The sequence below is a fragment of the Sitodiplosis mosellana genome, unplaced genomic scaffold (assembly GCF_009176505.1).
Source record: "Sitodiplosis mosellana isolate CC-2019 unplaced genomic scaffold, AAFC_SMos_1.0 Smas_scaffold_21, whole genome shotgun sequence".
Classification (NCBI taxonomy): domain Eukaryota; kingdom Metazoa; phylum Arthropoda; class Insecta; order Diptera; family Cecidomyiidae; genus Sitodiplosis; species Sitodiplosis mosellana.
In genome coordinates, this window is record NW_022595263.1 from 184,189 (window position 1) to 197,830 (window position 13,642).

At 36.5% G+C, this 13,642-nt stretch overlaps 1 protein-coding gene across 9 annotated transcripts in view; it reads left to right on the forward strand.

The window, feature by feature from the left end:
* The window catches only part of LOC129568685 (rap1 GTPase-activating protein 1), a 144,656-nt gene extending 131,196 nt beyond the window's left edge, over positions 1-13,460 (forward strand). For 5 of the 9 annotated variants that reach the window (XM_055446899.1, XM_055446903.1, XM_055446901.1 and 2 more), the window contains 4 exons: positions 8,466-10,067; positions 10,186-10,441; positions 10,617-10,840; positions 10,928-13,460. In XM_055446899.1, the coding sequence (XP_055302874.1) occupies positions 8,466-10,067; positions 10,186-10,441; positions 10,617-10,840; positions 10,928-11,083 (2,238 nt within the window). In that variant the 3' untranslated portion in view covers positions 11,084-13,460. The remainder of the gene's footprint in view (positions 1-8,465; positions 10,068-10,185; positions 10,442-10,616; positions 10,841-10,927) is intronic. The other 4 variants (XM_055446900.1, XM_055446902.1, XM_055446905.1 and 1 more) reach the window with 1 other exon arrangement.
* Positions 13,461-13,642: the final 182 nt, after the last annotated feature.

Sequence of the window (13,642 nt, forward strand, 5' to 3'; positions counted from 1 at the left end):
GTTTTCGAATCGCTCACATATAAATAAATTGAATTTTTAATCGGTATTCAACTTTTTGTTGCTGCCACTGTTGTTGGCTTTTTCATAGTTGTCGAAAAATCGATACGAACAGAATAAACAATGGGGTTCTTCAATATATTCTTTTGTTTGAATCCGTACAACGGTTCATAGATAATGCACCGGCAAACATAAAACGCCGACATCTCCAAAACGAAATCCAATTTCCAACATTCGGCAAACAAAATTCGAAATTGAATGAGCAGACGATAGAAAGAAAATATACACTCACACACACATACAAATAAATCGCTTTAAGCGCACGAAAGAATCGGGCAAAATGATATCAATCCATTCTTTTGCCATTCGGGGTAGCAATAGCATATATCGACAATGCAACCGGAGCAACGTTGCCACTGAGAGTCGACAATAAATAACAATAGAGCGAAACTCAAACAAAGTAGACAAAAACAAAAAATGTAAAAGATTGACGAACTCATTTCGTGAAAGTTGTAGCAAACATGTTTGGTTTTTGGGGCGAATTTTCGGGAGGAAAATGTCAGTAATGGATTATGAAATGAGAAACTTTTTTTCTACTTTCACGATACTGAAAAGAAATAAGAGAAAAAAAACTAGAAAAACTACATAGTCTTTTAAGTCGATTAACAATTCAGTCCAAATTAAATTACATGAAAATCACTCCGTAGTTTTGTCGACAGTTATTAAATTCTAATTGTTAGAGCGTTTGTAATGAGATAATTGTTTTGTAATTTGATATACTCAAGCTCGCAAATTGGCCTGTTCACGTAATAAATTTTCCAGTGCATTTTTGTTGTTGTTTTTTTCGGCAAAAACATTGTTCACCATGTCTAACATTGTATTTCATGTGCTGCAAATGGCAAAATCTATTGTTATTCATGAATTTATCATGAGCAAGATAGAGTGTTTCGAGAGTGTTTCTTGCTGGCAGATGAAAGAGATATGGAGCTGAAACCGCCTGCGAATTTGGTAAAATTCACGTATTTTCGTGTACAAAATAATTAGTACAAGAGATCATAATCCTCCGCCGCACTCAAGATGGAATCCCATTATGATTGCATAACGATTTCTATTTTCAATGAATTTTCCAAAAATGTTCCCATCGTTAGTTTCGGTTCGAATGAATTGTGCTGCCTTATTTCGGGCACTATGCCGATGGATAATTGAGATAGAAGAGTTTTTTCTCGTTGTAATTAAAATGTACTCTCATCCCCAGCAAGATGCTGCTAATATCGAAAGCGATCATATGAAATCAGCGAACAAGTGTCATTTCTCCTCTCTTCAACGCTTATTATATTTTGCGTGCACGAACATCACATTATATACTAATTTCGCATCATTAGACGTTCAACGTATAAGCACTAGATTTGTGCTACGAGTTTTTTTTTCTCACACTTTGGGAATGCCGTTTTGCGGAACACATCGGTTCAACATCATATCACTTGAAAACGAGAAAGAAGAAAGCACAAACGAACGAAAAAAACGAGTTCTCTTTCTAATTTGGCTATTTTTTCATTGTGTTTGAATTTTCTATTGAACGGAATAACTTGAATCTTGGCTTTTCATTCGAAGCCACATATTCAAAAGTGCGCTCGTTCATTGAGTTCGTTGAACACAATTCTTAAAATTATCATCAATTTATTTACTTGTTCGTTTCTCGTTTGATATTTTTTTCAACAATTCCCAAAAATAATAATGACCACAGAACGTTGACACATTGTGTGACTGTTTTGTTTTTTTTTTTTTTTGGCTTTTTCTCTCTCTTCCTTCTTTCGAATAAAGTGGAATGGAAAGAGATGGAAAAAACGAATGCTATTTCAATGTGAATAGATATGACATTTGGGAAGAATGTGACATAAAATAGCATGAATACCGTGAAAAGATTGGCCACATTAAAATTGATTTCTTTTTTGTTCGTGTTTTTTTCTTGTTGTGAGTTCAATGCATTCCAATGTGACAGAAAATCAAAGAAAAAACTCTTTGCGCCATTGTTTGCGTGCAAACGTGAGAAGGCCGAGTGAGGAGTCGTAGAATCTACGTATTGTACAGGCATTCATTATTAATTGTTGGTGGTTGTTAAAATTCAAAATATTCATTTAGTGACATTGCCGCCTCGCGTCAAACGAATTTCGCCTAATGCGTGTGTGGGCCTAGGCATTCCGACGTGATTTCATACGCTTACAATCCAACGAAATTTTATTCGAAGCGCATAGAAATGTGTTAACACACCTTATAACATAACAGCGAAGGCTGAGCTGTCTATTTTAAATGCCACATTTTTTTATTATGCATATTTTTATGGTTTTCTGCTGTGATGTGCTCCAATTTTCGTATGGATTACTGTGCGGTCTGGCATGTTAACAAAACATCAGGCACACAAATATTGAAAGAGTTTTATGCAAATAAAATGCATTGACCGATTTACCTCTGGGGTGTGTGTGCATACAAATGAGTTGAGTCGCATATAATCTTATCTAAAGCCGTTTGGCATTATTTTCAATCGTTTAACAAAATGAACTCTTCTGCCACACGATGAACCACACGAGCGAGAGAGAGAGAGTGAGAGAGAGAGAGAGAGAGCGAATGATGTGTGTCAACACTTGTTTAACTTTTAATTTAATTAATCAGCATTTTGATTGCCGTCACTTAGTCGGTATCATTTCCTATAGCTCAAATCAATACATAATATATGATAATTTCCACTGCTAGAACTCTAGCCACTCGAAACTCGTTCGGTAAGTTACACTTTATGGGTCATCGTTGTGGCCGCACATCATACGATTATCGGTCATTAGGTATGTTAATATGTCGTTTACGGTTAAAACAAATAAATCGCATACGGCATACGATCTATTCTAGCTGCTGCTACATGCTACTTTTCCTCTTGAGCTATTCATCAAACTGGTTTGTTCCGTTCCGTTCGTGCAGTGACCATTTCATTCTTTGTCCATATACTTGAATTCTGCTTATGAGGTGAAGTGCAAACCGATTTGACCACATAATTTCAATGCAACTGCACAAAGGAATGATGATGTAATGTAATATCGTAAAACTTGTTGTTTTTTACCTTCTCTGTATCGTCCAAAATGGAAAACACTCGGAGGTTGAGGTTTGAGGATTGACATCGTTATTCTGGTTTGGATGTAGATGAACTGAAATACTGATTGATAAAAGCGCCACGTGCGGAAATTCGTAACTTCCAAAAGGAAGTCATTGAACGGTGTAAATTTTCTATGCATTAAGACTAAACGAGAATGAAGTAGCAATCATGCTCAACAAAGTCGATTATAAAACGAACGGTCGAACAAACGGTTTATTTGCCTCGTTTCCATGGCGCACATTTACTACTGGCTGCACTCAGCACACTTTTTCCACCGATCAATAACACGTAATGGATCTGGACGCCTATTTCAATGGAAAAGTGTTATTGGCCAATTCCATTGTCATGGTCACATTCAATCATTATTATCTATTCCATCAGCATCAAATCATCATAGGTTTTTGCACAAAACAAAGTGACGAACGGACAAACAAATATCTCTGAATCATTTTTTTAGGCCGAAAATTACTCAAATGAGGTTGCAATTTTCGGTCTCTCTCTTTTCCGCTCGTTCGACTCAGTCTTTGTCCAATATTCCAAAGAAGCCCAGAACAAAAAACCGCTGACATGGGATTCGTTTCTTGAATGAAGGATCAGAATCTGCCAATCAAATTAATGTCAAGTAAATGAGTTGCCGAAAAGCGAATTATTTTCAAGAACTCGAATGAATCACGAATCTCGTCTCACTATTGTTTGCCATAGATGGGCCAAAAGAAGAATGTACCAGTTGTTTTTTCTTCATATAATTATGTATTACTGGTGAGCGTTACAATGGAAATAATGGATGAAAAACCAGCAAAACGAAAAACGTTAGAACATATACATAAATTCAAGAAAATGAACGGCTGTTCGTGATCGTATCGCAAACACACACAGCGCCCAGTCAAGTTAAATGAACGCGTTATAATAGTGATATTAATCATTTCACCTGTTTCGGAACCATCAAAATGTCTTGAATAAAATACACAGTCAGCTGTAACACAGAAGCATCGTGCAGAATGGAATTTTAATGGGCATAAACCATTCATACAAACGAAAAATTAAAACTTTTCATTCGACTGACTTCACTTGAGATTCTAATAGTAGATGGAGAAGATTAACTTCACTGTTTTGTGTTGCTTAAGATGCAGAATACACAAAAAACACTCGGGTCCTTAAGACCATATGATGAAATGTGTTCTTCGCTTAGAACAGGATGCGTGCATGGGAAATTGTGTAGGATCCTTTCAGTTTGAAAATTATTTTTTTCTCACGACTTCGAAACATGTAAATTTGTCGAAGATGTGCTGCTGTGTTATTCACTTCGAAATACACACAAAGACATGCAAACATCTAAATATTTACGGTGTTCTTCTATTCCCTTTTCGTCATTTACTCCATATGGTTGTTTTTATTCGTGCATTTGCTCTTTCTGTACTCGGCTCTCGAGTAACGACGAAGAGGTAGTGCAATGCGGATATAAGGTTACAAATGCCTTGCATCATAAATTAACAAAAGCGAACAAAGAAACCATGAAATTCTGCCAATAAAGACGCCCCCGAAAAAGGGCGCTGTTCTTTGGAACATATCATTAAATAACAAAACGATAGATTCTAGTTTCTTCACACACACACAAAAAAGTATGTGCAGTGCAACCAATTTCATTCATGACAATGAACAAAATCAAAGTAAAGTGAAAAGAGAAGAGAAGAAAAAAATGCAAGTGTCAGAGAGAACTGAATAAAAAATACGGAGTACGATGATGTCTCCTCTGTGAAACAATAAATATAAAATGAACTCAAAATTACAATTTGTACGTAATTTGTTTGCAAACTTTCTATGTTATCTCGAGATAATTTTTTTCCCTCTGTCTGTTGTGGCAGTTGTTATTTCATGTTTCTCAAATGCTTGTACTCGTTTGTTTTTAAAGCCAGTTTGAAAGAGTTTGCAAGCCATCCAGATCGCAAGATAAAAGTGTGACAACCGCAGCCAACAGAGCAAAAATGCAACAATAGCGCTGTATCCGATAGAATCAACGGCCGTATGACATCTTGGTTGTGTTAACGACAATATGAAATCTATTATAATTTTGTGCGCTTTATCAGACATACTAACACACACATACACACACACACGATTCGAAGATAAAGCACATGCAAACAACGAAAATGATTATGTAAACAAATCGGACCGGAGGACGCGCCGGTCCATTGTGTGCGTTTCAGTGCAACAAGCGCGCGCGCTCTGCGCTCTCTCACTTCGTTATGTAGAATGGGAAAATATCCATTTGATTCATTTGTATGTTTTTGTTCGCGCATTTCCATCGTGATGCACATAAACAAAGTTTTCAATTTTGCAATTGTACTCGTTTGTCTACTCGTTCGCTCTTTTTTCCAACATTAATTAAATTTGTGCATTTAATGAATTATCATGAATGCTTTTGGCCATTCAAATTTATGAAATTGTTTAATCATTTTAAACCAGCACTTTCCATTATTATTTGCTCATACACACAGTGAGCTATGGAGCCAACCGATGGATGAGATGAAAAAAAAAACTTTCCATCGTAGAGCTCTTTTTTGTGTTCTTCATATCCGATCGATAAGTGCACAAACAGAAAATTCAATAAAAGTGCAAATTATTCTCGACACTGCTTGATCCGGATTACGCCAACGATGAAGTTTCCACTTGCTTTCATTCCATCGACATTCTTTTACGTAGCAAAATTGGTTTTTTTCTGAATTACATTGTGCGCATCGACAACCACATCAACTAACCATATTTTATGTCGCTTCATCGAAGCGTGAACAGAAAAAAATGCGACGACCCACACTCATTCACTAGACTAACGCGTAATTGTGCATATTCAATTGTTGCGCCCGGCTATACGATATTCGTATTACCTTGTAATCACAATATTGCAATCTATGCGCGAAAGGGGGCGGCGAGACAGAGAACAGGAGATTTTACCAAATCCTCGCCATTGGCACTGTTGCGTGCTTCGAGAAACTTTTAAAATATGATTTTCTTCCGTTTTTCCCCATTTTGTTTTTCTCTAATTAAATTTCATTTGCTTTTCTCAATTGAAAGAGCGATTTATCGCCTGTACAATCTCATGAAGATTATCCACCAATGATAGCTATTCTTAAGATAGACTACACCAAATTTCGTGGTTACCTTTTCTCTTTGGTTCCGATGATTAATTTTTTTCACTCAAATTACATGTTGGCTGGCGTTTTATAGTCCGACACGTTGTTTTATTGGTATCATTCTAATTTTCATGTTGCAATCATTCTAAAGTCGTTGGAATCTTCAGCGATTCGTTGTGTGAGTATGTATGTGTGTGAATCGTAAGTTTGAAATAAAATTCGCTCATTATATTTTGTAATAGTGATACAATCGCAGCATATAATGAAATGTTACCACATAAAAGACCATTAGAATAAACAGAAGCTTCACTGTTGGATTCAACGTTTCTGGAATGTTCGATGGTTATCATCCACAGAACAAGTTACTTTTGAACAATAATTCAAATATTTCTCTCCGACTGTAAGACCAACTGAACTGCGGCGTCATGATTTCATGTACGTCGGCAATTGTATGGTAATTCGGCGAGATTGTGTGTGTGTGTGTGTGCGAGAATGTGTTTATATTCATAATTACTAATTCCAAATGGTGGAATCACTCCATTTGGAATGTATGTGTATGTGAATGCTTGGCAGAATCGAGCGCATTCTGATTTGTTGCGTTGTCTTGAGTAAAAGTTTTATGATTGTTTCATGTTGATAGATTACGATATGCAAATGAATATATGCTTGCAAGTGATGTGAATCTGTGTGGTGGGAAATTACAATTTGATATTAAAACGAAGAGCCCGCATATTCATCATTTCCGAGCCCACACTCAACAAATCCGTTGCTATAAAACTGCAGACAGCTGCCCCATTCATTTCAACATTGTCTCCATTCGTTTCGGGTTTTTCGGTTCGTTTCGTTCATTTTTATCGAATGCAGCCTTTATTCAGCTATCAATTAATAATCCGAGGCGATATTTTGCAGACAGAATAATGAAACGAAAGAAGAAACACAAATATAAAACTCTTTATTAGTCATTCGGCTCCAGAATTTCTAGAGGACATAACTGGAGAACTCGGCCACACAAGGTTTTTTATGCATGAAATTTATGATCAAATATCACGAACATCATTGTACTGCCAATGAAATGATATTATGACTTCATAGCATGAGTGTAAATCTGACGATGACACCGAAATACAATGGGCGAAACATTTCAATTTGTGTGTAAGCATTTTTGTTTTGTTCCTTGCTTCATTTGAAAAGAAAAAGAAAACAGAAGAATATTTTACAAGTGTGAAATGCAAAAAAAAATCTATTGTAATAGATTAATGTTATGTAATACTGTACAGTAGCCATCAAATGGTGAATCTTTACTGTTCAATGAATGAGTAAAGAGTGTCGTAAATAAAAGCGGCAATGAGTTTATGTGGAATAATCGCATTTGCTCACCTTAAAAAGGCTCATAACATTATTATTGCTACCACATAAAGTAAGCAGACTGTACGCACAGATAAACCGAGAATATGGAGTTGGGACGAACTGGCTCACGTGTCGCAAAAAATATCCACACTCAAAAAAAAAGAAGAAGAAAATGAGTTACTGTTATGATGAATGTGACTTTATTATCGCTTTCATGCGTGAGAATGCAAGCATAAAAGTGCCACCTTGACATAGACATGTCACGCAGTTAATCAAAGCCCAGCCTTTTGAAGGTTATACGCTTTACATAAAATGAATTTCATTAAAGCGCGGCCGCTTTTTTTCTCTACGTATTTTCTACTTGATTTGCTCGAGAAGGTCAGAGTTGACATTGGTTTAGAATTCAGCGTGTGCTGGTTTTGATTTCCCGACGTTCGACTGATGTCCATGTACAGTACACGAACGATTGGGCGAGGCTTTGAGACGAAAATGAGTCGGAGACAAATTTTTCATTTCGACTGCAATTTCATTTCATTTCCACATGCCATCGAAATGATTTTTGCATGAACGAACAAATCGGTGGAAAACATACCATGTGAACAACATACACACATGTATAAATCGATACGAAAACCTTGCGCTTGGTGACTGTTCTTTCCACATTCTAATTTGCATAATAAATCAACCCTTCCCCACTTTCGATCCGATTAAATTCGATTCAAGGTTGAATTCCTGTGCTTGATTTCCATATTGATACATTTTTATATTTAGTTTTTTATTTCGTAAACAACGCGATAAAAAATTCATTTTCTAATTTACTCACGTTTCATTTTTGTTTCTGTGTTTTTGTACAGGGATCACGTGAAGAGCGTGTACCAAATCCACATGGAGGCATTGAATCGAACAGTTTACCGTCAAATGGGCAATATGTAACACACAAACAGTTGAAACATTCGTTATCACAGTCCGGTTCGACGCCGGCATCGCCACAGTTGCACCATCATCAGCTGTCAAATGGCCATCATCAGTATCATTCACAGTCATCGGTTAGCTCACAGTCATCCTCGATTATATCCACAATACCAGCATCACAGCGGCTACTCGAAGAGACACTCTCAAAACCGGGCCCATATTCGATGATTGTATTGCCAAATAACGGCGGCTACTGGGTCGACGGCACCGACCATGAATGCGCATTCGATGCACTTGGCAATCCAGTTTTGCCGCACAACGCATGGCGCAGCAAAATTGAAACAGACGACACAGCCAAATGCTATAGGCGTTTCTATATCAATCGAGAACACTCAAATCTGGTGGGTGATGATGATCAACTCGGACCAGTTCTATTATCGATCAAAACCGAAAATGTTGCGAACCAGGAACATATCAGAATGTTGTTGAGATTAAAAACGGGCACCATGCATGAAATCATACCCGTTTCATGTTTGGGCAATAGCCCGTCACCAATTCGCATGGCACGATTGCTAAACGATCAAATTAATGTGGACAATTTCACGCCAGTTATGTGTCCCAAGGCGTCGGGTATGATTGCCGCCTACGACGAACATGTTCTGGTGTCTAACTTCAAATTCGGTGTGCTCTATCAACGATACGGTCAAACAACCGAAGAAGAACTCTTCGGAAATACCAACTCATCGCCGGCATTTGATGAATTTTTGGATATGCTTGGCCAGCGCATCCGATTGAAGGACCACAAAGGCTATCGCGGTGGATTAGACATCCAAAATGGACACACCGGCGACGAAGCCATTTATGAGGTTTACAAGGAACGAGAGGTTATGTTCCACGTGAGTACGATGCTCCCATTCACCGAAGGTGATTCACAACAATTGCAGCGCAAACGACATATCGGGAATGACATTGTCGCTATTGTGTTCCAAGAATCGAATACTCCATTTTCGCCAGACATGATTGCCAGCCACTTTTTGCATGCGTTCATCGTGATCCAACCGTTGGAACCGAACACACCGAACACCAGATATAAAATTTCAGTCACGGCCCGGGATGATGTGCCTTTCTTTGGCCCAACACTTCCAAATCCAGCCGTATTCCGCAAGGGATCCGAATTGAAGGAATTTTTACTCACGAAATTAATCAATGCTGAAAATGCGTGCTATAAAGCTGACAAATTCGCCCGACTTGAATTGAGAACACGCACATCACTTTTGCAGAATTTGGTCGATGAATTGAAAGAGAAAACACGAGACTTTTTAGGCGCTAATGTGGGCTCAGGTGGTGCAACATCACCAGCACCCGATACACCGAAATCCGATAGCAGCAATGCTGGATCCCGATTCATTGACACCGTTAAAAAGGCGCTAATTTCGCGAGTGCGATCCCAGAGTGTGGACGCAAATGTTGCCAGTGAAGCAAATCGAATCAGCTTCAATACCAAAAAGGGTTCAAAAGAAGCTACGATCATGGAAAATATTCAGGTGAGCTACAATTTTAACATTTTTCGAATTGGTCGTTTGTCGCCCAAAACGACAATACTTTTTATCGTTTTATATTGAATTGATTTCTAATGAATGTTACTCGTGTTGTAATGAACAGATCGCTCGCTCGAACTCAAACAAAAGCGATTCGAAAAAGTCAACCAACGATTCGTCATCGTCGTCGCCCGACATCACATCTCGCGGCCCATTATGTGCAAATAACAACAATAACAACAACAGCCACAGCCATGCGAACCATCATTCGAATAATATCAACAACAATTTGAATAACAACGGCAATGGCCCGTTGACTGCAACAATGTCTGAGACAAGCGACGATTCGAGTTTGAACAGTGTTGAGCTTGATCCAATGGGTAAGGCAAAGCGATCTTAAATCGTGTGTAAAGATAATTCATTGTCGTAGTATTTGTAATGTAATGCATGCGCTCGATGTTGTGGACAATGCCTAAATGGTTGTGTTTAGTTGTTCCCCAAAACTGCCGTGCTACATTTCTAATCAAAATTCGCATTTGTGACTTATTCTCAAAGTATTCACTAATTTAGATGGTGGAGCAACGTATGTTGACAGCGATACTGGTTTGGAATCGATGTCATCGGCGGAGGCAACAACAAAGGCCTGTTCTTTGTGTTTGGATAGCGTGGTTGCGTCGAATATGATGGTGCCGCCAGAAGCAAATATGCAAATCGAAGGCTTAAAACAGGAAGTAACGCGATTGAAATGTGATAAGTTGGATCTTTTGCGACAGAATGTGGTAAGTAATTTAACTCCGCTCTTCCGAGCTCTTAAAAACTTAACGCCAATTTGACAACATGCGACTAAAATTTTTGATTTGTTGCAGACATGCCAAAGGGACATTAAACGATTACGTGAGCGTGAACTTTCGCTACAAGGGGATTTGGCGGCAGCTGGAAAGGAAATTTTGCGACTTCGCGATTTGCTAAAGGAATATATGCCCAGCTCAACAACACCGCCACATTCAATATCGCCAATGTAAATAAGCCGATGATTAGTCAGATATGGTATATGAACGGGACAACGCAGGAACTGAGCTTTGAAATCGAAAACTGATGCATGTCGCATGTTGCATGTGTGCTCGCAAAAATCAAATTTTCACACAGCGAAATGGAATAAAAGAAAAAGAAATAATACACATTTGTCATAGAGAATAGTCCGTATTAGAGTTAGAAAGTTTATGACACAAATCACAATCGCACACATTCAACAACAATAAGCAGCACATAATTTAGCAACATTCACTCATTCACAATTATGCTATTCATCATTTGCGGTATGCAAATTGCGTACGTAAATCGTAAACACACTCACACACACCATACACACGACATCAATGCACCAGAGATCGAAATCGTCGGTTAACGTCGTTCATTCGTTGCACACAAAATTGTGCATACGAACGGCGTGCAACCGACGACAACGGGCTCTAATCGTCATAGTTTATTCAATAAGTGTATAAATATTTGTAATAATCGTATTTTCAAAAAGAGAGAACATCGTAGAAATTAATGCAGCAGTGCAACAAAAACCAGACAGTGCAATCAAAAAACAATTTATAATATTTTAATGTAAAAGAAATGCAAAGAAAAAGTTATTTACATTTATGGGTTTTTGAAAAAATTACATAACAGTCTGTAGTGACTGTAGAGATTTTGATGAGACATTTGGCAAACATATATTGAAAAATTTGATTGCTTGTTGAGGGAAAGAAAATTTTGATGACATTTTATTGATAGGATTGCATGAAGGACATAGAAAAATACCTTAAGAAAATACAAATCATTTAACCGTTAGACAATTTTAAGAGAATCATCGCCCAAATGATTAATTCAACCAACACATTATTCGAAGAAACTGTCCATTTGGGCGTTTCGCATCTTCTTAGCTAAATTTTACTATTCACTCAAATGGATTTTTGTATGAATCTCAAATGCAGAGTGTATGTTAAATGTTTTGCTAAAATTAGCAAACAAAAACCAATACATTCTGCAATGGGATTCCATTCCATTATTCCACTTTTCGAACGCCAAATTCTAAACGATTCAATTTCAAAGTGTTATTTGATATGATATTAGTTTTATATGAACGGAAAACATTACAAGAAAATTAATCACAAATTCCAACTAAATATTTTGAAAAAATACGATTTAGAGAAAAAAATCAAATAAAATATGCAAGAGATTATTTAAATGTGGAAAAGGGAAACAAAAAGATAAAAAAAAATACGATGGATAAATATAATCTTTTGGAAGGTTTTGCTATGATGAGCCCAACTATGGCGAGGGGTCTTCAAATGAGCGTGACACATATTTAAACAAAAACATGACAAACAAATTAACCACAAAAATTAGCATCGATGTTAAAACAATACAAAAAACACACACACAAATTAACAAAGATTATTATACCAACCAAAACAAAAATTATGAAAATGTTTTTAAATTGAATGTTATCAAATGACAAACAAAATAATTAGTATTATTCACAATCATATTAACTGTTTTATGAATGTCATTTAATGTGTAATATGCAAACAAACAAATTCTATTGAATAATCAAACAAATAAAGCAGCATCTATTAGGGAAAAAAAATGATGTTAAACGGCCAGAGAGAATTCCATTGAAGCGCCCCACAGAAAAACTAATCCAAAAGAGTCAATTTTTACCATCGACGGTCTGCGCATGAACACATTGAGAGAGATTGTGGGTGGCGGACATTTAAACAAAAAACCAAAGATTTAAAAAAAAGCAGCTTTCAGGGAATCTTCACCAATCCCTGATCGAAACACATACAACAATATTAACAATAAGTTCATCTTTATTCCACAGATTTTTTTTATAGTATTTTTAAAGAAAATCAGCTTTATTTTACTTATTTTTTTTAAGCGAATAAAAGATGACGAAAAAAAAACATTTGCAAAAAAATAACACTTCAACTAGATAAGAAATAATATTCTACCGAACATGTTATCAAATGGTAATATATTTATGTTAATACTGTCAATGATTATTGATCGTTTTTTTCTCTTTAAATCATTTATTTAAACAAAATTATCATTAATAGCTTTTAATCCCCCTTTTCTCACTTTTTTAAGATTTATTTTATAAGCAACTCACCCCCACCCTTTCTTTTCAATTCGATTCTTTCTCTTCCCTTCCCCCTTTCGCGATAAGATCAAAGATTTTTACGTACAATTTCTATCTTTATGCAGAATAATAATCTATAACAATTTATTTCTAATTTTAAACACACACACAAATCTATTAAATTTATTCATAGAATAGAATAAATCATATGAATACGTAGTATTGGAATTTACTGTCAAATAAACTCACAAAATATATCTATAACAAAATCGGATGGTGTTTTTATTCTTGTGTTTTAAACAACTGTTAACGGTGGTGATGACTCTAGTCGAAAGTGCAAAACATGGTAAATTTCTTCGATACTTAAAAGAATGCGCCTCAAGCTATGCAAAATGCTTCAATTTAAATAAAGAAAAAAACTGCATTTTTTCAACAACGTTCAAGAGATAAT